Source organism: Corvus cornix, chromosome 3 (assembly GCF_000738735.6).
Source record: "Corvus cornix cornix isolate S_Up_H32 chromosome 3, ASM73873v5, whole genome shotgun sequence".
NCBI lineage: Eukaryota > Metazoa > Chordata > Aves > Passeriformes > Corvidae > Corvus > Corvus cornix.
The window spans coordinates 20,793,716-20,818,433 of NC_047056.1; the positions used below are offsets into that span (position 1 = coordinate 20,793,716).

Below are 24,718 nucleotides of genomic sequence, written 5' to 3' on the forward strand. Positions count from 1 at the left end.
GACTGTAGTGAAAGGACAAAGGGTAATGGCTTTAATCTGAAAGAGGTTAGATTTAGATCAGATATTGGGAAGATACTGTGGGCATGGTGAAGCACTGGAACAGGTTGCCCAGAGAGGCTATGGATGCCCCATCCCTGGAAGTGTTCAAGGCCAGGCTGAATGGGGTTGGAGGCAGATGATCTTTATGGTCCCTTTCAACCCAGACCATTCTATGAAAACATTATTTCCTATTTTATGTCTTTTTGATGGCTCTTAAAAATATTTTCCTTCCGTCACAGGAAGATTACAGGGACATTTGTTTGGTGGTGACCAACACAGCATTCTTCTTCTTTCCTGTCACACTTATATTGGATGTCAGTACAGCTCTCCACTGTTAACTGGGGATTTGCAAAATCAAAACTATAACCAGAGCAAGCAGATGCTGGTCAACTGGTTTTAGTTTAGCACTACTCTGAAGTAAAAGTGATTACTTCTGAATATCTCTCCATTTGTATGAGGAGAAGTGCACCCCAGAGAATTCAAATAGAAAGATCATTGTTACGCCAACCTTTGAAGTTTTTTGATTGATTGCAAGAAAAGGCATAAACGTTGCTAATTCAGTGAAAGCTAATCTCCTATTTTCCATGTGAACACATCTATTACTAAACACAATATAAACGTGTACAGACTGATGGTTCTACTCAGAAAATAATATATTTTTTCTGTAGCTATTAATTTCCAACATCAAATTCTCCATGCCCTTTTTGTGATTATAAAGGGCTTACATGAGGAAAAAATATTTTTTTAATGCAGTGCAGTTATATTGCATTCTGTTAGTGTAGTAACCCAGTGAAGAGCAATAATGAGGACTAATTTTGTCTACCTGTTTGTGTACATGTAATGCTGAAGGGATTTTTAGACTATTTGTGCTGTGGGACAGCTGGCCAGAAATTAGGGTTCTTTGATGTGCTGGGTTTTTTTTCAAGCTGATTTGCAAAATCCAGGTGTTGGACAGTTTTTAAAAAACATGATTTGCTAGAAATTTTATTTTTTTAATAAAACACCACATTGATTTTGCTAGAGCTGTGAGAGTCCATGTGAGAACACGATTTGAAATAAAACTTGGCATGAATTGGCCTTCTTTTAATTACTTTTGTATTTAGATTCTGTATTACTTTATTGTTGGACCTACTTTAAAATGGGAACTGCTGATGTTTCTAAAAATGACTCTAAACTAAATTTTTCCCCTTGTAATCCTTCTGTATCTCATAGTTCAAAATGTTGAGAAACTTCCTGAAGTGGTAAGCAGTGATTTGGTGTATTTGTTATAACAAGGAGCTGATGGACATGTGAGAATTTAGTAACTTCTCTTCACCAACATAAAGCAGGACCTGAAATGGAATAAGGCTCCAGATCTTTTCTTCTTGTAAACCCTTGGGTACTGTCACCTGGATTATGTTACTGTAGTAGTATAGCGAATGTATGGTCTATATGCTGCCACTGAATGGAAGACTAATGAGATGTTTCATAAAAAAAGAGATTTCAGTTCATGGATGACTAGGGACATCGTTGGAGAGGAGGCATTAAAAAAAACTTGTCCTGGGAGGCAGTGAAAATTCCTTGGAAAAACAGATTGAATAACTGAAAAAACTTTGAGGCAGGGATTAAGAAAAAAACTCCTTCATTGTCATTGTTGCATTAAAATATACACCTCAGTTTTGAAGTAATATCTGTTTCAATGAGCCTAACTGAAGAAACACAGGTGCATCTTTAGTACTAAAAATGAAATAAAATATCACTTGCTCTTAAATTATTTTGTAAAATTTAAGTCATGGATGATAGCAATGAAACCTTAAATAGTTTTTATTTTCACCTGTAACAGTGGGAGCCCGTAACAGAAAAGTTTCTTTTCCCTCTGTGTGTGTCTGCATGTAATCAGTCTGTACCCTGTACATGCTAACACCTTGCTTTCTTGTGTTGCAGGTGTATTGACGGGCTTGCATCCCTTCACAAACTATGCTGTAACCCTCACTGCTTGCACTTTGGCTGGCTGTACTGAGAGCTTGCATGCATTGAACATCTCCACTCCACAAGAAGGTAAAGTAATTTCAAAGGTCTTGACTTCCACATTTCAGTCATGAATAATAAAACAGGAGAAGAGCTAAACGCTGCAAAGCCATTTGCTGGAAAACCCCAACCTAATTTGATGACAAAGTGCATTGCCAGACCATAATTGCTCCATTTTTTGGGGGGTGCGAAAATGAATCAAACTCCATACCCTTTAATGACATGCATCTTTAATAGCTGTAATGCAGATTAATGGGCTTTTTAATTGCTGTTACATTGTTCATGCAAGAGCCTTGTCATTAATATGAAGCATCTGAAAGATTAATGAAAGCTTCCTCATTTTACTATGGCTCAGAAGTAAATCTAGAGACAGTCTGACTAAAAAGAATTGATTGTATGGCAGAGTATGAAATTGAGAATCAAACGGTTGATTTCTATGGTTTCTTTTAACCACTAAACACCAGCAATAGGCAACAATTATTTCAGTGTGATGAAACTGCCAAATGCCAATTGAGTTCTTTATTAATTGCTGTTCAGATTTTCCCTTTTTTTTCTCTAAACACTTTTACATGTTGTTGTGCTCAAACTTAAAGGTTGTGAGTGTAAATTAATGCTTCCTATGCTTACATTAAGAACTAGGGCACAAAGAAAGAAAAAGTGCATTCAGTTCTGACTTTAGAGTCTAGGCTGATACGTAATGCACATCAATTACTAGGAAAAATGCCCCAAAAATATCAGTGACATATCTAACTTCATTCTCAATTAAACATAAAGTTCACATCTCCCAGTTCTGTCATCCCAAAGCCATATTAATCCAGTTAAAATAATCAGTTACTCCAAATCTACACCAGCAGACTAATGAAGACTTTGACACATATTTATTGGACAGTAGTTAATCTTCCATGATGCAAAGTAGTTTTCAAAATTCCCTCCCTCCCACGGTTCTTTGTTTTATCTTCTCATGTAAACTAGGTTTTAATACAGTGCCTATAAAGAAAATAAAATTTTGGCGTGAAGTCATGTGAATTATAGCCATAATAGTTAAAAGGATGCTGAAGTGTTGAACTGCTGCCAAAGCAGGTTGTTGTGCAAGGTGTTGTCTTGATGAGGACAGTGCTGAAGATTGCAGTCTAACATTGCTAGAACAGAGTTTCGGTGTGACCACGTTAGTAACTGCCAGCAGCACCAATCAAATCAAAATCCAATTTTTGCTTCTTGGATGTTTAAGATAAACTGACTGAGATTGTCCAGTGGCATTCTCCATGAAAGGGTGCAGCCTCTGACAGCCAAATAGTTAACGGACCCTGTGATATAAACATGAAACCCATTATTTCAATATTTGTGTATTTCTTTCTGCTGTGACATAGCAATTAAAAATAAATTGTTTATGTCCTATTTTCTCAGCTTAGTGAATAAAGCAGAAATGCTTACCTGTCATAAAGGAATGGCTTAGGCAAGAGTAGATTTTTTTTTTTTCCCCAGAGATTGAATAAAGCCATGGGGAACATGTGTTTTATCCCTCAGAAGAATTGAACAAAAAGTCAATGTGTGGAATTTCTATTTTTGGATGCTCTTGTTGCCTGCTCTTAGTAACAATAAATTGGTGATACAGAAGAGAGACACCATATCACACCCTCCAGCTATCCCTGTTTCCCTATTGAAACATTCATTACTTTATATTGTTTTCACATTGCCAGGCACTGCTAGTTATTGTTTTAAATTGCTAGCACAGAGCTTGTAAATTACAAGATATTTCTCCCAGACTAAGGCCTCAGCTCTGCTCCCCTTGCGATATTCACTGGGATTCCTTGTGTTTCTAAGGTGTAACTCAGTGGAACAGTGAAAGAACTTGACTCTTAAATTATCATCCATTGCCAACTTCCAGTATGTTCTATACATAAAATCTACATTAAACAAACATTACTAAGTGTATTGGATTATGAAAAATTTGAAATAAGGGGCAGTGCCTAAGAACAGATCACCTGCATTGGTGATTAGGATGATCATTTTGTAGTTAGCAATAAAAACCATGAAAGAAGAGAAAGTAATTTGTATTAAAAAAAGGACTGCACTAAAATCCTGTACCCCTCACCTTGCTCAGTGTTATCAAGCTGCAAAGATAAAATTATAGAAGCATAATTATTCTCCTAAAAGCAAAGAGTATATTGCCATATTTCATAGAAGTTTCTGTTTGGCTAGATAATGTAGGAGACTTCTCAAAGTTCTGATATGTTGCAGACATAAAGTCTCGTCTGAAATTCCAGCTTTGCCAAAAATCAGTCTGGTAGTATCCTCTCATTGAAACTCTTTATTATTTGTGGAAAGACAATGTAGTATAACTTTATACATTTTTTCACCAGCCCCTGAAGATGTGCAATCACCCACAGCAATATCCTTTCCCACGTTCCTGCTGATGAGTTGGAGTCCACCCAAAACACCAAATGGTATTATTACACAATATACTTTATATATGAATGGAATACCAATTTACTCTGGAAATGGAACTAAGTATGTTGTAAAAGGTGAGTTCTCTGCTAGGTAGCATGTCAGATGGGTATCTCATGGTTGCTATGAATAATTGTGTGATTGACCCCTTCTTATTTCAGAGGAATGAAAAATAATTCTAAAATTGGTTGGATGCACTTTAAACCCTGATGGGTTTCATATTTTAAAACACCTCACTTTTTTTTGGGACTCATAGACATTAATGCCACCATGGATGGTGTGCTTCTTTCGCAGGATCTGAGTCATCTTTTTAATGGTTTTATAACATTTTGATCTCATACCATGCAGCTGTCAAAGCAAGTTAACTGCAAACTGTTGAAGACATGTACAGATTTAGTAGTTTTTCTTACTGCCTTCCTTAAATATTGTTAATTAGAGAGATACCACATTGCTTACCTGAAGCCTCTGTTTAATTCATTTATTAAAAGTAGAAACGAATAATCTATTTTCTCCTGATAATGGTTGTGCCATGTGCCAGTAGCCAAATTATATCAGTGCTCTTAAACTATTACGTTGAAGTTAAGTGCCTGTTATTGGGCAATACAGTGAAGTGTGGTAATCTGACTTTCTATTTTAATGCAATTGATGTCATTTAATGAATTATCCAAATTACTTATTCAGATATTATGCAAACAATGACAAAAATAATAATTAAAAAAAACCACAAACAACAAAAACAAACTAAAAAAACCCCAAACAACCAAAAAAACCCAACAAGAAAATATGGAGCTAGAAGTGTCATGCCACAGCATAAGGACTATTGTGGACCCATCAGAACTTGCATGTGTTGGTAGGTACAAGTGAAAATAAAACATTTTGTATTGGACAACTCAGGGGAAAAGGGGTACCAAAACCCTACTTTCTTTTTAATGTGAGGCCTTAAAATTCAAAGCCATTTCTGCATCTTGAGTCAGTATAAAACATATTTAAAAATTCATATAGTTCAAATTTCTTTGCCTCGCACAGGCCATAAGGTACTGGTGTGGTGGGTCAGTTTTGACACTGAAAAATGAATCCAGTTAGAGAACCTCCTGAAGGCTGTTGATGATCGCTATAATAAATAGTGCACACTTTAAGTCAAACTTTTTCATTCTGTATTCAAAGGTAATGGATTTTTCGTAACCATAGTAACCTTAGTGTATTTCTGGATAAATACATGAGGTATATACATTCTGGTTTTATTTTTGAATATAAACTACCACATTATGTATTACTAATAATATGAAAAATAGGATATAGGTTAGCATAATGACAGCTCAAACTAGTGTGCATTTTTCTTCTGCAAAAAATAAATATTTATCAAAAGTGTAGGTTCAATTAATTTCTCCCCCATCTCCCCAGTTTTCTGGTATTCTTGCAGTGCCATTTGTCTTTTTTTTGCAAGATTTCCATTAATCTCTCATTGCTGTATCATAGCACTGTTCTTAAAAATTTTGAAGTGCAAATAGTTGTGCTTCCAGTCTTACTAAAATCATTACTGAAAGTTCATCATAGGTTCATCACTTTACTGAAATGTTCATCTGCAGCCTGGTTGTAAATGGGCAAGCGATGTAAAACATTTGAGGAAGTGTTCACCATAATATATTTTGGTTGGCTGGTTTTAGATTCATGTCCGAGTGTAGTCTGAATTACAGCCAAAATGAATGCTTATTGATAGAAATTACGGTCAAGTGGCTTTTGTAATTCTTCTTTGAAAATATAGAAAAACATAAGGATTCTACCCTTAAATCTTGAGTGATATGTCAGAATACATTCAGCTAGTAGTAGTGAGATGAAATCTCATCTTGTTCATAAGTTTACTAGAGAAGCTCTTGTTGCTTTTATGTAAAAATTATTTATTTATACTTTACTATAAATTTTTATATTTTTTGGTCCTATTGAGCATTTAATGACTTTGATTTCAAATAATTTTTAGGCAGATATGGATCTAAAGAAAACAGTAAATCTTACTCATTCAAGAGAGGGCTGGTGGATCAGATCATGTTACCATGCGCTGTTCACCACAAGAGCCACTCTTGCCTGCCATTATGTACGTGGTGTGGAGATCAGTCTGTTTGCTTTGGATCCATTTTATGTAGCTGCCAGTTTCTCCCTCTGCCTGAGGGAGAAGTGGTGATGTGAACCAGTAGGCTGGGATTTGGGTCACTAGAAATCCCAGTCCTTGTGAACCAGGTTTATTCAAGATCTTGCTAAGATCTGCCTGTATCTTTAATTTGACCTGATTTTGTTTCCTTTCAGAGCCCAAGATTTTCCACTTTGTAGGTCTGATTTAGAGAAGGTATAACATAATCTTCTTTTTTTTGTTGTTCCCCAAGGGCAACAGTTTTGTGGTGAAAAGCTGCAGCTTTTGGCTTTAGAGTATTATGTTATATACGTTTTGGCTTTTTCCATATAATTATCCTTTTGTTTCCAGCATTTGTGCTAGTGATGTTGGTAACTTATTGCCACAACATCATATACTATTGACCCTAAACAGACAAAGTTCATTGTCTCTGACATCTGCTTCCTATTTACTCACCAAAATTATTTTCTTAATTTAGTAGCTATATGACTTAGTTCCTGGCCAGTAGTCTATACCAGAAAGTCATAGATTCTTTCTGTGCTTTTGAAGTGCTGTATTTTGTGAAATGTGATGGTTTTCTAAACCTTTCTTTTTAAGAAGATATAAATTCTGTTTAAAAATTAGTACTTCACTGACTTGCATTTCAGACCATGGAAAGTGCTTCAGTTTAAGCCCATACTAATCAATCCAGAACTTGAGGAGGGATATGTTTTCTCAACACCATAATAGCAAATATATTGTTAGCTTAATTTCTGATCTTGACAGTTGTTCAGGGCTTGAAATACTCATTGATTTTCATGGAAATTCAAGTGTTTGTTTCCTCTAGGGGTTGAGCTGTAATTAAAAAGGAAACCCTTTAAAAGCACATATGGCAAATGTACACTTTACCACATTGAAAAAGAAGATCCATTAGGCATCCATCATCCATTAGTGCCTTTAAATATTTCCCCCATATTGACAAGTTTGGTTTCTGTGTTGTGAGTAATAAAACACTGAAATGAAGCCAGCCTGTCTAGCACAACACCTGTATTAACTGTCTGTCTGTGATTTTTCTGCCTCCCACCTTCATGCATTTGCTTTATGTGGTATATGTTCTGCTTCTCCATGCAATCTGGGTTGTATTTCACATCCTATATTCCAGTGAAAGCCTAATGTCTCCAACAGATGAGCCCAGAGGAAATAGTCCCAGATCCCAGGTGAAACTTGGGCTGTGTGAATCCATGCCCCTGTATTTATGCTTTCAGTTCCTCTGTGTGTGAGTGCAGAAGCTCCTGTAACCAAGGCCAACATCTGCAGCTCAGGAGAGTAGTTGCAGTAGGGTTCTGCTCGCCAAACCTTCAGACCTTACTGTGCTGTAGATGATTAGCAGCTGTGAGGAGTTGGAGGAGCTTGTACAGTGATCTTCAGAGCTCTTAACATATTGAACTTAAAAAGGCAGTGGATTTTCCCTGGGATCAGGAAAATACTCTTCTCATCCAAACACTCACAGAAAAAACTGAAGCTTCTACTTTGAAATATGGAAAATTCTTAATGTAATTATTTTAAAGATATTTTTAAGTGTATGCAAGGTATCCCTTCTTTTCTTCTCTTTTGTTTAATTTAGTCTCAGAAATTTTCTACCTGCCTTAGATGAAAGGGGCAACAGTGTGGGTATCATCCTGAAAAGTACTAGACTGCAGTGGCCTGAGCTGGTGGTGCCAATACCAATAGCAGAAAGGTGGTCTGAAAAATGCAGAATGTTATAGCATAAGCAGAGATTATCAGATGTGACCCACGTGCCCAGTTTGGTTTTTTTTTTTTTGTGGGGAACCTTACTGATGTGAAGAAACTTGAGAAAAAAGGTTAGAGCAAAAATATTCCTATATTCTTAAAAGCTGAGAATTTGATGGACTGAGAAATGGTGTTCATTGTCTAACATATTTACAAAGGGGAATTACTTTGTGGAAGGTTTAGAAAACAAAACAAGACAAAAAAGTATGAATCTATCTTTGCTCTGAGCTTGGCATTGAGGATGTCTCTCTGCATTTTCTGCAGCACTAGGTGCTTGACAATGTTAACAAATTGTGTTCGTATAATTTTCCTAGCAGAATCTAATGGTTCTCATCATGAATCTTTAAAAGGAAGATATTCTTATTAAGACTCAGCTGTATGAAACTTATTTTTCTCTGCCAGCCTGAAAGAAGCGTTTCCAGTTTTTCAGGAAAGAGATCGTGTCAGCTGTGTTACAAGGGCAGATCCTCAACTGAGTTAAATGAGTATAGAGTTATCCTAAATTGCATGTCCAAGAGTTTATAAAAAAATGTGACAGAGTACTTTGTACCAGGTTTCTGGGCAAAATATTAAGGAGAGCCTTGGAAAAGGTGAGAAAGAGCTGTCTTCACAATATTTTTTCTAAGAGCATGAACTAAGCTTTAGCTTATTCAAATTGTTATTTGACCTGAGTGAGGAAAGGCTGATCCTACAAAACCGGGTTAGAATAGGAGCCTTGTTTTTCTGTGAGGAAGAGACAGATGTTTGACATCTGTTCAATCAGGGCTTAACATATCTGAACTTAAAAAATGGAGAATCCCAAATTAGTACCTGTATTTTTTATGTTGCTCTAAACCAGTAGTGATTACAGTACACATCAAGCACAGCCATGTGCAATAACTACATTTTGCAGAAAACTTGGGAAAGTTTTTGGTCCTTTATGCCACATGAATACTGCTTGTTTTAAATGAGAGTTCATGATAATAAAAGCAGAATCCATCGTAATATCAGTATTGCACTGATTGCCAAGTGAAACAATTTGAGCAAGAAAATCCACAGAATTGTCTGTAGAAGATAATTGCAGTGAGATGTATCACACTGCAAGAAGTTGAACCACTGAGAAGAAAATCCTTACTATCTTATGTTTAAGATGTTGTTCTTGTGGTTACTTTTCATATTTTTCAGCCGTAGCCATGTTTAAGAACAACGATTTCCAACCCTAAGGATTTGCATTCCTTTGTTTTGGGTCCTGCTCAAAGATGACAGGCAGCTTTTGCCTTAAAGGACAAACAATAGAAAAATTCTGTAGTCCTCTGGTATGAGTTTATTTCCCATCTTCCAGGTGGCAGTGAAATACTTAAAATTACCAGATGCGCTCAGTCTGTTCTTCCACTACAGGTATTGGAAAGAGTTGTTTGCCATCAAATACAATGTTAGTGCTAGATTTATATATATATTATAACCCTGAATGTCACATTTTCTCTTTTTTTTTTTTTTTGTGAAGCAGAGACTTCTTTAACACCATGGTGAGCAATAAAAGTTAGTCTTTGCTTCTTTGTAGGTAGAATTGGTTGTCTGAAACATCTTGCATGGGACCCAATGAGACTTGGCCCAGTGTCTCGCGCTTATTTTAGGGTCTTGCATTACTATGCAACAGTGCCAGGCTGACCCCTTATATTTGGTTTAGCAACATATCTAGCTGATAAGTCATACAGGATGGCATATGAAGAATGCCTGCTTCTCCAGGCTTTATTCTGGCCCTTTTATGCATTTAAGTGAACATCTAGAGGTGCACCTGGCACTAGAGGGCAGGGTACACCAGCCTTACAGGAGGAGCTGCCTTCCTCTACGAGTTGTAGGCATGTAAGAAGGCACATTTGATGCACCTGAAGTGGCAACGCTGACATTGCCGGTGACCGGTGCTACCGTAATTAATTCCACAGACCCAGAATGCAGATTCAGCAGGCACCAAACCAAAGGGCAAATGGGCTGTCTGAGCCTGGCGTTCCGGTATTTCAAATTCAGACAGAAAGATCTGGTGCACTCGTTGGACTTAATAATACTGATCTGGGGAATTCAGAGGGGAGGGAGGCAGGGGAAGGGTAAAAGCATTATGTTTATTTGTAGCAGCTCTCTTGTATCATTTTCTATTGCAGTGCATTAGTGCAGTGTTAAATAAAATCTGCTTATTTAAAATCCTTTTAAATAGTGTTTAAATATTTCCTGCTGATACAATCTGCTAAAGTAGTTATCCTTGCTGCAGATTTCAGTTAACCTTGTCGCAGATATTAAGCCTGAAGCTACACAGACTTTTGGGGACCTTGATTATAGAGCAAAACCTAATGGTGTCATTATAAAACCACAGCTGGACAAGCTTCTGGAGTCCTTGTCCTTTGATCAGATTTGGGTAACACAGCAAGCCAGGAGAGAACTCACGCTAACCCTGCTGGAATTGCTGAGCTCTCAGGTTACTTGAGTACCACTTTCTAAAAATTAAAATGCAACACAAATTATGAAATGAGAGTGATTGAGACCTTCCAATCTTCTGTATGTACCAAAGTGAACTGGAGCAAAATAGCTTCTTCAGAGCTGATAGCTGTAGAAAAGGGAGAGTATTTTTTCTATCCTTTCCCTTTTGGCACATAAGAATTATTTTGGCTATGTGCTCTGTTTTCTAAACAAAGAGAAGAAAAGCATTGATTTAATGGCTTGTCTAAATTCCATGATAAGAAATAAAGCTCTTAAAAAATGTAAAACTCCCAGATTATTTTGTCCTGTGATATTACTTCAAAATATTTGTCAGAATTAGACATATGTAAGCTTTTTGTTCTGTGTTTTCTCCTTCAATATATGTAGGTTGGTAAGCAGATTTAAAGATGCTGAGATTTCTTCAGAAGACAGTGTCTTCCAAGAAGGACACATTTAAATCAAGAGTTCATTGAGTTCAATTTGTAAAATGTGAATTTACAGCCTTACAGCCTTTTTTTCTTCGTTTTTTATTCATCAGCAGAGCTTACTTCTTAACGTCCACATATAATTGCCTTGTAGGTGCTCTGCACTGGCATGTGGATTTGTAGGTCTTCTCCAAGATATCCTCTTTGCAGTTAGATAGCAAATTCTTACTTTGCTACTTTCTGAGATCAGGTTGTTGTAATGTTGTGTGTGTGAACCTCTCTTGAGTAAAGTGGCCAAATGTTGTCTGCTTTGCTCTTGGATTTTTCTGAAGGGCTAATCTGTTTCTCTGCATTTTTCTTTTGTCAGTGACAGCTTCACATCAAGTGTCATAGTTTGTCTTTGTGAGCTGTTGTCTCATGGTGACCACTGCTTGTTATTAAACATTGTGAGAACTCTGAAGATTTGGAAGAACTAGGATATGCTTTCTTGGCCATGTTGTGCTTGTAGCCTGAAGTACTTTCTGTGGGATCTTATTTTCAGCAGTATGCCTGGCAACTGGGGTTTGCCTGAAGCTGGTATGGCAAAATGGTGGGTTCTGTTCAGATTTTAATTTTTCTGATAAAACAGACACATAAGCTTATTGTTTAAAACAAGATTTCATCAAGTCACACTTTCATTAAGTGCTTTAGAAAACATCAGAAACTGTGCAAGATTTTATATTGAAATTATAAATAATATATTTATAGATCAAGAAAAACATCTCCACTTTTCTAGATGATTTTATTTGATTTTTCCAGGATCATTCTTAGATGCTTGATAAATGATTTATGCTTAGTTTCAAGTAATGCTGGACTCAGGTAAATAAAGATATGATGCTTCTTGCACAGGTGGACTAAGGCCTAACCTGCTGCTTCTGTTTGAATCTCTAGGTATCTGTTTATAAGGACACACCTCAATTACCCATAACTTAATAGGCTTGGATAGAATGGGGCAGCCTTCTTAATATTTCCAGCTGCATAATGAAACTTCTCTCTGAGCTTTTCCTTATGCCCTGGAAAAGATACTCATAGTTCTCCTTATTAATTTAGGAACAGTTGGTCTCCTGAACTGCTAATATTTAGTTAGAAATAGATATTTTATTCCACACTTCTGCATTACAAAGTGTGCTGGTTTATCAGCTGTGATAATTTGACAGAGCAGTACATGTGTTCCTCTTTGGCTAGTGCTAGGCACAGACCCTTCTCTCTATACCTGGTATGTCCCAACATTCCTTTAACAATAGTGGAATGTTAATGACAATGTACAGGCAGGTGATGCCACAGCAGAACTTCTAGATGATTCCCAACTGGGTTTCCCCTTTCCCTTGGTTTTGCTAAATGCATGGCCATGAGGGTATTGAGTCATTTACCATTAATGAAATATTTTCAGCATTTTATTTACTGAATAAAACAGAAAGCTGTAATGAGAAAAAATTATGGAAAGGGGAATCTTTGATTTTTGTATATGTTTAGGACTTATAATTACAATAAGTCTGGGAAACTTCCTTATAACTTGCATTTCTAAAATACTTCGCCAGTTAATATAAGTTCAGACTTTTCTGAGTATTTTCCATCTTTCACAAGTCTTTTCTTGTGTGTGAAGAATACAAGACTCTGTGTTATCAGGCCATAAAATAGTTGGATGTAAGTTTGATTTTAAACATAGTTGGTGGTTTGTATGATTGGAGTATTAATGTATTTTCAAAATCTGTTTCTCTATCCTCTTAATTTTAGTGGAAACATATGAAATATGGGATTTTGTCCCAAAAAGCATGGGAGGCATTCCAGGATACTTCCTCTTCTGGTATCACTGCCAGAAATCTAACTTAAATTTCTGATTGCTTAAATTGTTTACATAAAGTTTAATAGCCTTTTTAAGTCAGTACTGAACTCCATCATGCTTTTCACTGGTCTTCCATGGAAAATGTCTTTTTACAACAATTTATTTCTGATTGAAGGATTTTACATAAATTGTAGTTGGACTCTGAAAGCTGCTGGGGATTTCTCCCTTTTTTTCTTTCTTTAATTTCCATGGTTTTTGTTGTATAAATAGAGTGACACATTAAAGTGATGTGTTACCAGGAAATTAAGTAGTGGGAAAAAATATTTCAGCAAACATAAAGCTAAACACATAAGAAGAACATCAGATTAGTCTGCCTTAAGTAAGGCTTAGGCTTGGGGTCTTAAGATGAATAGGAAGGTGGATGGTAAAAGTTGTAACTTCTGTGTTGCCTGCTTTGGACATACCAGGTTCCTTGATTTCAGAGGTACATTTAAGTCACGTTTACACTCTGCATATCTTGATTTCTTTTTTTTGCATATCTGGGTATGTTTATGGCTACATAAGGTTGCTCAGAGGTGACCACAGGATCTGGTGTATTAGGAGATTCTGGGTCCTCATTGCTCACCTACCCAGGATCATTGGCTAGACAGGGGGAGTTCACACAGAGGATGCATAAGCAACATTTTCAGTCTATTCTAGGAGAAATTCTGAGAATTAAGGAAATTATCAATAATGGAAAGTAACCCATGTTGATGCAGTATGTCAATAGCTTCCTTTTGAAAGCTGAATTTCATATTAACTTCAACTTTGGACCTATTTATGATCACTTAATTTCAATAGTGTTAGTAATTTTTATTCTGATCAGGAAACAAAAATTGAATCCAATTGACAACAATTTTTAAATATTCTGAGCTGGAATGCTAGCCTTTTCATCAGCTCAAGAATAAGTTAGATTGAACATTTTGACTAATGTGTTTTGAATGTTTTGAGGTATGACTCTTGGGATTTAATATCAACATTGCAGGTCACATAACAATTTTTAAGCTGTTAAATTCTACTGGGAATTAAAATACATGCACAATTTAAATCTTTCTCCTATGTTTACAGGCAGAGAAAAAGAGCAGAGAAAACTTGTCAAGTAAAACTAAAAATCAAGTGAGATACACTGAATAGATAAGAAGATTAATAAATAAGAAATGTTACCATAAAAAAGAGGTACAAGTCTTGGCTTAAATATGAAAAGAAGTTGTGTGGCAGAGATCGAGGCAAAATAAACAAATGGTAATTAGAGCTAGAAAATAATTTCAAATATTTGCATGCAGGACAAAGGAATATCCAGGTAGATAAATAAACTAAGTTCAAAAGAGCTGAGAGAAATTAGAAGGTAACTTGTTCACCAAAGAGCCTGTCCCTGGTGATGCTGCTTTGGGAGGTACATGAATCATCACTGTAGTGCTGCAGCCAGAGAACCAAAAATTAGTAAAGCAGCTAGACTGAAATAGAGCCTTGTTTCTACACCTTATCACCAGGTAACAGAGTTTTTGGAGGTAGGACTGTTGTGGGGAAAAGCCACAGTTTTGGAAAAATCTGTGGCCTTCATGTGGTGGTCACAACAGGTATTTTCAGACTTCAGCAGAAAAGCTGAGGATGTGAATGGACATAGAGATTAGTCTATTCCTCCAGGAGGTCCAGCTAGAGGAGCAGTATGTCATGTTAACTGTGAATCATAGAATGGCCTGAGTGGGAACAGACCTTAAAGATCATCTGGTTTCAACCCCTCTGCCATGGACAGAGACACCTTCCACTAGACCAGGATGCTGAAAGCCCCATCCAACCTGGCCCTGTATACTCCCAGGGATGGGGCATCCACAGCTTCTCTGGGAAACCTGTTCCAGTGCCTCACCACTCTCACAGTAAAGAACTTCTTCCTAAAAATTTAATCTAAGCTGACTCTCCTTCAGTTTGAATCCATTCCCCCTTGTCACTACTTGCTCTCTTTCTTGTACGTTCCCTTCAGGTACTGGAAGGCTGCAATTAGGTCACCTCGAAACCTTCTCTTTTCAGACTGAACAATCTCAATTCTCTCAGCCTTTCCTTATGGAAGAGGCGCTCCATCCAATTAATCAACTTGGTGGCCCTGCTTTGGACCTTCTCCAACAGGCATATGTCCTCTCTGTGCTGGGGAAGCATAGGGAAGTTTCAGTTGCAAGTCCTGCAGTCTCTTAGTTGTGTCCCTGAGTTTCACAAGAAAATTCATAAAGACGATACCAATAATGTAACATAATGCAGGCACATACCCAGCAATGACTACTAACATAGTGTCAGTTGCTCTTCTTCAAGAAAGAAGTGGTCATTACAAAACCTAAACAACCTATCTTGAAAAAAAAAATACTAAAATAGTGAAACAGTGGGACTGAACAATATACTGCATTCTACATAGACAAGACTGGAGCAGGGAGAGGAGTGGGGTGAAATACAAAAGCCTCTTAAGGGTTTGCCACTTGTGAATTATGCATCTCACTCTCACTAGTAGGCGTAAATGCATAATTCTAATCTGTTCTTATTACTTATTTATAGCACGCAGTAGAATGTAAATTCTATGCCTCCTTTGTAGAGGCTTAACATGCTGGTTAAGGTATGCAGATATTTCAAGGAGCCTACATAGACAACTTTCTGGGCATAACACTCTGTTGCCAATTAAAGAGCATAAACTTCAAACAATAAATTTAGCTAGCTCTCCCCTCCCATTTACCGGAGGAACACAGACACGATGTAAGAAATAAGGTATAGGATCAACAGATAATAAGAAGAGCATTCATCTTGAAATAAACTACTCTGCATTATTATTATTTATGATAGTTACTGTTGTTAATAAAGTACACGTGGGACAGAGGAAAAGCCTGCAACAACCACTGAATTTATGAGACTAGGGACAGATGCAGGATCTCCCTTTTATATCGCTGGCGCTGATCGATTTGTATTTTTCCCTGATGATGGTTTATGCCATTATAACTGTTTTGTGGCTCCTTACTATTGACTTATGGTTGCAAAGCACTTCACAAATGAGAACAAGCCTCTGGACATTATATCCTAATCTTCACATCCTATAGATATGCCATAATACAGAGCAGCTGACTGAACCACCTGTGATCTGTGCACCCACAAACATGATTTATTCTGGTAATCCCAGTTTAATGCATCACATCAGATTGTGGCAGTTATGTTATCTGATGACATTACTGACACTACATGCCATAACTGGGTAGTGCAACATGTCAAGTTGAAAAAAACTTTGGGCTTTCATTTTTTTGCCTTTGTTTCTGTGTGTGTGTGTTTTGAAAGTAAATATGAAATGAAACAAAACAAAAACCCAAAACAAATAAGGAATCCAAATAATTTTGCCCAACCACGTGTTGACCATATTAATGACTCTACAGCTTGGGCTGCTTGTTCTAGTAAGGAGAGAGAAGGACAGATAGAAATACAGTATGTTTTACTATGCTGCTTATTTTGTGGTCAGCGGAAAACTAGCTCAGCTTTTGTAGTCTTGCAACAGATTTAACTTGCTATAAATTGTCTTGTTTAGGAGCAGTGCTCAGAAGCTGAGTCCTCCCACTATCCCTGTTCCAGCACTACAGTAATGCTTTGTCAAACTCCTTTATCCTCTGACTATAATTCAGGAATACAGAGCTGTTCTGGTCCTAGGAAGGTGGTAGTATCTCTTCTACAGAAACTCTTAAATCTCATGATGGCTTGCCTGGATGGTGAGAGTTGTTCTCTAATCATCTCACATGCCTGGGACTACACAAAATGGTGAAAAAAGTTACTCACCATGGATGTAAAATGCATAGATTGCTAAATAAAACTCGCAACCTATAAATCACTTATTGAATCAACTTGTAGTTGACGGCAGTTCAAAGAGCCCTTCTTGTAGTTTTCTTGTTTAGGTTCCAATTTCTAGTGTTGAGTGTTCTCTCTGAAGCTTCTGCTTGTTTGGTGAATTTGCTTTTGTTTATTAAGACAATTGTTTTGGCATTAAAATGGTATTTTGTAATTTGGTATGCATACTAAATCCGAGTAAGAAAAATCTACAAGTAAAGTTGTCTAATTTTTATCAAAATTAATTAATTAATTTTGGAAATTAATTTCTTTGATCCCATCCCTCTTTTCCTTTGCTTGGCGGAAAAACTTATATAAAAATAAATACAGTGTTAACGAGTTCTAAGTTGTCTCAGATACAAAGAGAGAAGTATAGAAATCTTGCAGGATTTGCAAATTATGGTGATGCTTACATAAATAATTTTAAAAACATTTTATTGATACTTAATGTTTCTCCCCCCAAGTTTGATTTATGAAAATAAACTTGAATCTTCTTGTCAGCAGTAGTAGATGTTTCATGATTTTAGGTGGGGTGGGTTTCTCTGAAAATTCCACTTTCTGAATTTATTGCATGTCCTTTCTCCCTCCCTTCCTCCCCCCTCCCCCTCTATTATTGAATGGGAATTCATGGGAATAGAGCATCCTTATTGCTTTTCTGTGTAGCACTTACTGTCTTATACCCCTGTATGGTGTGTCTCCTTTGTTTCCTTCTCTGAGGTTGTTTTTGCAGCCTCTCTTCTTAACAAAGTGTTTGTAAGTCTGTGCTCTCTCACTGCTGTTTTCCAGACAGACTTTATTTCTGCACTCTGTAGTCTATGCTGCTCCAGATGAGACTGCACTGTTGATTTATATAAAACATATAGTAATAGTTGCTGTTGCTTACCATATATTCATATATAACCACATCTTACTTGCCACAGCAGCACGTTCATATAGTGTTCTTCAGTGGGTTGTGAAAGTGGCAGCCTGGCACTTTTCTTGTTCTCTACAATTACCTCAGCACCAAATGTTAGGTAGGTCTGAATTTTGTTTCTCCTACTGCAGCAAGATTGGAATTACTTGGGAATACGGGATGTACTTCTGCTCGTGAGCCTAAGGGTTCTTGGTCATGCTAATGTGAATCCAGAGTAGTTCCATTTTTATAGAAGCAGGTATCTGAGATTCAAATTTGCAATGTATTTGCCTAGTGTAAATATATTTTCCAGTTGTGAATATAAAGCTGAAGCAATACAGAAGTAAAATGGTCAAACCACTCTTTCTTCCTTTTTCCCATTTTGGGCTCAGCATTGACTGAGACATTATGGTTCTTATGATGTATACTAACATAACTCTATTTAAGCTGAAATAAGAAGTACAGTTGCATATATAAGAAATACAGACTGGATTGGAAGCATTCATGAATGGAAATTTTCATTTAAATCTTAAAATCTTCATTCCATATGATGTATAAAGAAATGACAAAGAGGGACATAAAACTAAGCTAGCGTTATTGACCACAATTACTTCTCTTCATGTGCCTGGTAAAAATTAATGTACTTTGTCTTCTTTCTGTTTTCTCCCCCTCTGACCTTCAAACTCACTTTATTTGTCCAGCTTCTACAATTGAAGTAAACTAGGGAGGCAGTGAATGGTTTTAATTCTAGTAAGCAAAGATGTAACCTGGAAGTTTGTTAGGTTCATTTGATACTGAATGTTTGCACTGACTGACTGGCTCTGTCATTTTGGCAGCAGGAGAAGCTTTTGAAAAACCTCCCAAAATGCCTCCATATTTTTCTGATGGTGACTAATGCTGATGGGTCAGAGGAAAACATATCAGGAATGTTATGGGAAGGAGGGTTCCAAGGAGCACCATGATTCTTCTGTGGTCAGTGACATGACATGTCTTTAGAGTCACACAAGCAATGAGGTGCATTAGTTGGTGCTAAAGTCTGAAGAGAAGTTTAAGTGTTCTCTGATGTGTCCCTTCTGCTTTTTCTAAACCATGTGGTGTGGAGCACTCCTCGTGATTTGAGTTCTCTTCAGCTGAGCACCTTTGGGATTTCAAGCTAGTGTGTCCTAACTGGAGAGTAAGAACAGCCTGGAAAATGTTCCCATAGCAGCTATCTCAGGGTTGTGGCTTTAAAATAAAAGACTGGAATCCTTGCTTTCCAGCTTTTACGATGAGATAGGAATAATAGGCATAGGAATAATGTGTAAATAAAAAATGTGTACCTATCTAAGGAAGGTTAAAACTAAAATAGTTTTACTAAAATAAAAAGGAACAATGAAACACAATCAGGAATGGTTTATGTGGCCCTGTGAACTGGTCAGGATGAAACCTGACTTTTGGCTTAAAGAAGTACAAGACTTTGGGACAATAAATGGCAGAAAGTTTTTCCGTGCAACAATTAAGGGTGTAAGAGCATAACCAAGGGACACTGTTACTAAATGTGAAGGCAAACAAACTTGATAATCTTTGCTGTTAAAACATAATTATCTTTAAAAGCCTTAATGTACTTCAGAGCTGTCCCTTTTCCAACAGTGGAACCATTTTCAGGCATGTAAAGTCTTTACTAATTTCTTGAAATCATTTCAAACTGAAATGATGAAAGATCATTTTGTTTCACAGTTGTGCCAAAGGGTTTTTCTTCTTGAATATAACTCTTGCACAGTCCAATACATAACTGTTATGTTTTCATGCTTCCATATGTCTAATGTTTTTGTGCTATGCTTTTTATTTCCTAAGATGGGACCTGGAAGTTCCCTGAATTCTTCTGAAGTGTAGAGGTCTCAAAAGGAATGAGGATTTCATAGAGTCATAGAATGGCCTGGGTTGGAAGGGACCTGCTGCGGGCAGGGTCACCTCTCACTAGACCAGGTTGCTCAGAGCTCTGTCCAGCCTAGCCTTGAGCACTTCAGGGTTGGGGTATCCACAGCTTCTCTGGGCAATGTGTTCAAGCGTCTTGCCACCCTCACAGTAAAGAATTTTTTCCTTTACAAGTAATTTGGAAAACCAGAGATGTTTACTGCTGAACAAATAGTTTTCTAAAAAACATCAGCATTTGCTGGCCAGCTGGAAGCCAAGTTATTTTGTCCATGTGCCATTATGTCAAAGTCTTTGCTGTTGTTCTTAGAGCAGAACAACAGCTTATGGTGCTTTCTGAAAACAGTTATTTGTGACCCTGGGTTTATTTGTTTCTCTTTGTTACTTGTGATTGTTTTCAATGGCTTCACAAAAGTCTTTAAATTTTGTCACATCACAGAATCACATAAGCATTCTTAGTTGTTAATTAATATTGTAGAATTTGCTAGTATCTTGGAAGACAGCTGTTTTCTTCAATTAAAGGGCCAGTTGCACACGTGAAAGGCCATCCATTGCTAATTTATGCAATTAGGTACATGAGCACTTTCTTCCTGTTGATTGAGTTGCCTGAAGTACCTAAGGGGTGTCATTTGTGATACCTTGTTTTTTTCTGAAATATTTTCAAGGAAGTGATGGGTATGGTGTGGGGTTTGCAAATCTATGAAATGATGCAGCATTAGTGTAACACCCTTCCAGACAAAGTTGTACATTAGTGATGGCTCTTTGAGAGTCAATATAATTATGTGATTGGTGCTTTATAAATAAAGCAAGCATGATATACTGTACTAAAAGTTAAATATGACTTGTTGCTTGCTTTCAGGAAATGGTGGAAGGCAGAGAACTGCTAATGGTGTCTGATGGAGGAAGCCTGATAATGTGGACCTTGTCACTTAGCATATGAATTAGATGTTTGGGATTTTTTTTGGTGCATAGAAATCAGAAGGGGCCATGGTTGTATTTGGTGATGCAGATTTACGGTCACAAGGAGTTTATCTTCTAATTAAATATTAAGTTACTATGAGTTAATAGATTGTGAGAAAGAAGATGAGAGAACAGAGTAAGGATGTGAGTAATGACCTGAAGCGTTTGTACAGTGTACCTACATAAACTACGTGTTGGTTGGAATTCTTTGGAAGTTTTTTAATTTTCTTATTCTCTCAGCAGGTTTTTGTTGTTGTGCTGCTAACAGTCCCTTGCTACAGTGTTGCTGTATCATTTTCCTTTGACTATAGCAATGGGATAACTATTGTCTCAATTATTTTCCTGAGAGAAACTGTGTGGGATTCATTGCCCAAGTCATGTGAGTGTTCACCAGGACAGGACGTTGCCATTTCTGGTCATTACAGTAGCTGCCTGAAACCAGGGAGAGTGGAAATAGGGTGGAAGAGGGGAACAAAGAGGGTGTGTGGCTCTCTTGCAGTAAGTCTGAATATAAAATATGAGTGTTAAAGATAAATTAATATATTGTAGCTATTACTACTGTGGTGTTTTTGAACTGGGATGTATTCTGACAACTAAATGGTAAAGCTCATGTTTTGTTAAATCTCTGATTTTTGGTTGGGTTTGGGTTTTTTTTTTGGACTGTACTAATTATGTTTTTGTACTCTATTTTAGTAACATCTCTCAAATTCCATGCTAAGAGTGGCACTGTAGTGTTGCATATTATCTTTCAATAACTACCCATTAAATCTCATCAAAGCAAAGTGAGTGTTCTTATTGACCATGCAAACAGGGTCATTCTTTATTCTTTCTGTTTCATGCATTGATTGTGCTCTCAGGACTTATGCAGGTGGTTATTAGAAACTGATGGAATACCAACCACTATAGTTGGTTAGTGTGGGAAGTTCCACACACCCCACAAATGTCATAAGTAGTGGTATGCAAATATCAATTTTAATGATAGTCACTATAGTTCACAATTATCTTCCTGATGCATGAGATAGAAAATAATTTAGTTTGTTTGTGTTGCCTCTGAGGTCAAAGAGATAAAAAGGCAAGTTGATCCTTCCTCTCCCTCTGCTCCACCTTTTTCTTTGGGGAAAGTAAGTCATGGGTTTAAAACAGAGATGTGGGATTTTATTTTAGCTTTCTTCCTTTGCTCTGTTTTTGGCACGAAAAATGCAGAATTACTTTTCTGTCTACCTTCTACTTTAATAGGATGACTTGAAGAAATCTTGTACCCTCAAAAAAGGATCTTTTTCTTTGTTCTTTAGTGATTTCTGCTCTTCTGAGTCTAAAAATGAGAACAAGACCGAATCCTGAATTTAGGGTTTTTTTTCATCAGTGAACTTCTATAATTTCTAGGTTTAGCTTTATATTGATAAGAAATAAGTAGTTTCCATGAGTAGTTATTGGAATATTGAAATAAGAAACATTTGATCTTTAAATTAACTTAGGGAATTGGAATTGTGGAACAGATTGGACTATAACCTGATCAAGCAAATTTATGAGAAAAAAAATTCAGGCTTTGTTGTAGGTTTAAAAGTAGTAATTGTGTCCTTACTGGGTTCATCTTGTAAATTGAGATCAGTGAAATTCTTCCAGCAACAACATGAAATCAATTGTAAAATAACATATAATTCACACCCTATATTGTAAATTATAGTTTGTTTGACATTAATCACTGAGTTTTGCATGCATGGGGGTGCATTTTCTTGTAACATGTTTCCACATAATGCTTGTGGATCCGTTTCTAATGTGTTTGAGAGCGATCTGTTTTTCATGTCCACAATTGCCTACATTTGATCTTATGCAAATCATGCAATCAAGCAAATGGAAAGCAAGGCATTGTTGCTAGAGGACCTTGACAAACAGTGGCTTTGTAGTTTTAAGAACCTCCTCCCTCTTTCAAATTCATGTTTGTATCTGTAGCTGTTTGAATCCAGTGATCTGTTAGGAAACACTTTGAACTTGAAATAGGAAAATATCTGCCAAATTAGATTGTGATGAATAATTGTATTGATTATGATGTAATATAATTTTTAATGTTTAGTTTGTCAGTCTGCTTCTAACCTTTTAGAAATACTGCCTACCCTGTATTTTCTGGCTCATCCAAACCTTGAAGTCTATGGTGAGATTTTAATGATTGCAAAGCTCCTACCTTGAATGACATTGCTAAGCCTTGAATTTCTTTGTGTTCTTCTTCTGCTTACACAAACATAATTTTTCTTTTTAGCCCTTATCCCACCTAAATCTTTGAGATTCCATGGAAACTTTCTATTTAGTAGTCAAAATACTTTGGTGTTAGTAAATCAAGATGAGGAATAAAGATTTTCTTTGATTCTGATGACATGTTGCTTTTAAAATTTTTTTTATATTTCAACTATTTTTTGAACTCTCCTATCCTTCCCTCCCCTTTCAGTATGCTTATCAGCTGATCCCTAAGGATTTCTGTGCTCATATGTGCTGTGTTTCCATTCCTTGCTATTCCTGTTATTTTAAAACTTAACATGTTTCCCTGTCTTGTCTTTTTGCTTTTTCCAATCTTGGTACTGAGACACACAAGGTAACTTACAGTCAATTGTTTTTTTCAGGGAGGGAAATAAAACATTTTTCCATCTTCCATTCTCTTAGTCCTTGATAAAGTTCTTTCCTCTTCAAATTACACAAGGTATTTCCAGAAACTTATGCCTGCCAGTAGTCTCATCAGCTACAGTCTGCTTCAAATCAGGGTTTCAGTACAAGCTACCTTTTTAAGAAATAGTAGTTCCAGATGTGGAGTTTTCCTTAAAGGAGAGAAAAACACCCCTCTCTGACAAGGAAAAGAGTGATCCACTGTGAACAAATGGAAAAGGAGAAATCAACTTTTTCTTTTCTCTTCCCTTGGGTTATATTCACCCTTCTAAGTGAAGCCCTACCATATAGTTTCAACTTTGGGAGAAGAATGTACGTTCAGTATCTACCAGGTTATGAATTACACGGGTTCCATGAATTCTTTCATCTGTTCATTTTAGGATTGCTGAAAGTAAAATCCTTCTGGTCACTTGTTTGCCCACTCACAACATGGAACGTCTGATATTTGTGTCACAGACTTTCAGCTCTATCTGCACTTTTTCTGGCTTCTCTTATGGCAGCTGCAGGGAATAAGGGACCTGGGGAGGTGTACACTAATGAAGGCAATACAGCCAGGGCAGTATGTGGAGTTTCCCTGCATGCTGAGCCAGCTTGAGCACCTGCTCTGGAGTGTGCTTTCCCCCTCTCACTGACTTAAGCACTGCTTAACCCTGGTAGAATCAGTCCCATTATGTTGATTAAACATGTCACTGTTACAGGCATTCACTTGATGATTTTTTTTTTAGCTGCGGCATTTTTTTTAACTCACACTTTGCCATGTGCTCCATAGAACAATACCGCTGAGTGATGCAGTATTTTCAATAAAAACGCACAAGTTCATTCTCTCCTTATGCAGAGTGGAGCAAATCAGAAGAAATTCCGTTCCTGCAGGGACTGGAGGTGTTATATGAGGGGAAAACTAATGAGAGCGAGGTTGGGTGTACAACATCTCTGCGTTGGTGATGTCTTTGTCATCCAACTGCAATTTTTTAATTTGTGCTCACAAATAGTTTTGTACAAAATTATAGTTTGATACTATTGGGCTCTGAAAAAACTACTATTTCTTTTGTCTTATGAAAACACAGATCTTTTCTGGCATACTGAAAAGGTGTGTCTGTTGAACAAACATTTTACCTTATACTGTTGCCAAAACCTCAACTGTAAATTTCTTCTTAAAGGATTTGCTTGTTCAAGTCTATGATTTGTATTTTAATGAAGAAAGAAAAAGGAAAATATTAGAAAATTATGTCTGCATTACTTTCATGCTACAATTTTTCTATCAAACATTCCTTTATTAGTGTAGGGAAGAATATATGATCTTTTGGAATATTTATTCAGAAAAAATGCTGCATTTTATTCACCATTTT

At 36.7% G+C, this 24,718-nt stretch overlaps 1 protein-coding gene across 1 annotated transcript in view; it reads left to right on the forward strand.

The window, feature by feature from the left end:
* The window catches only part of USH2A (usherin), a 387,802-nt gene that overhangs the window by 164,232 nt on the left and 198,852 nt on the right, over positions 1-24,718 (forward strand). The window contains 2 exon segments of the mRNA XM_039569529.1: positions 1,963-2,076; positions 4,407-4,568. Of these exon segments, the coding sequence (XP_039425463.1) occupies positions 1,963-2,076; positions 4,407-4,568 (276 nt within the window).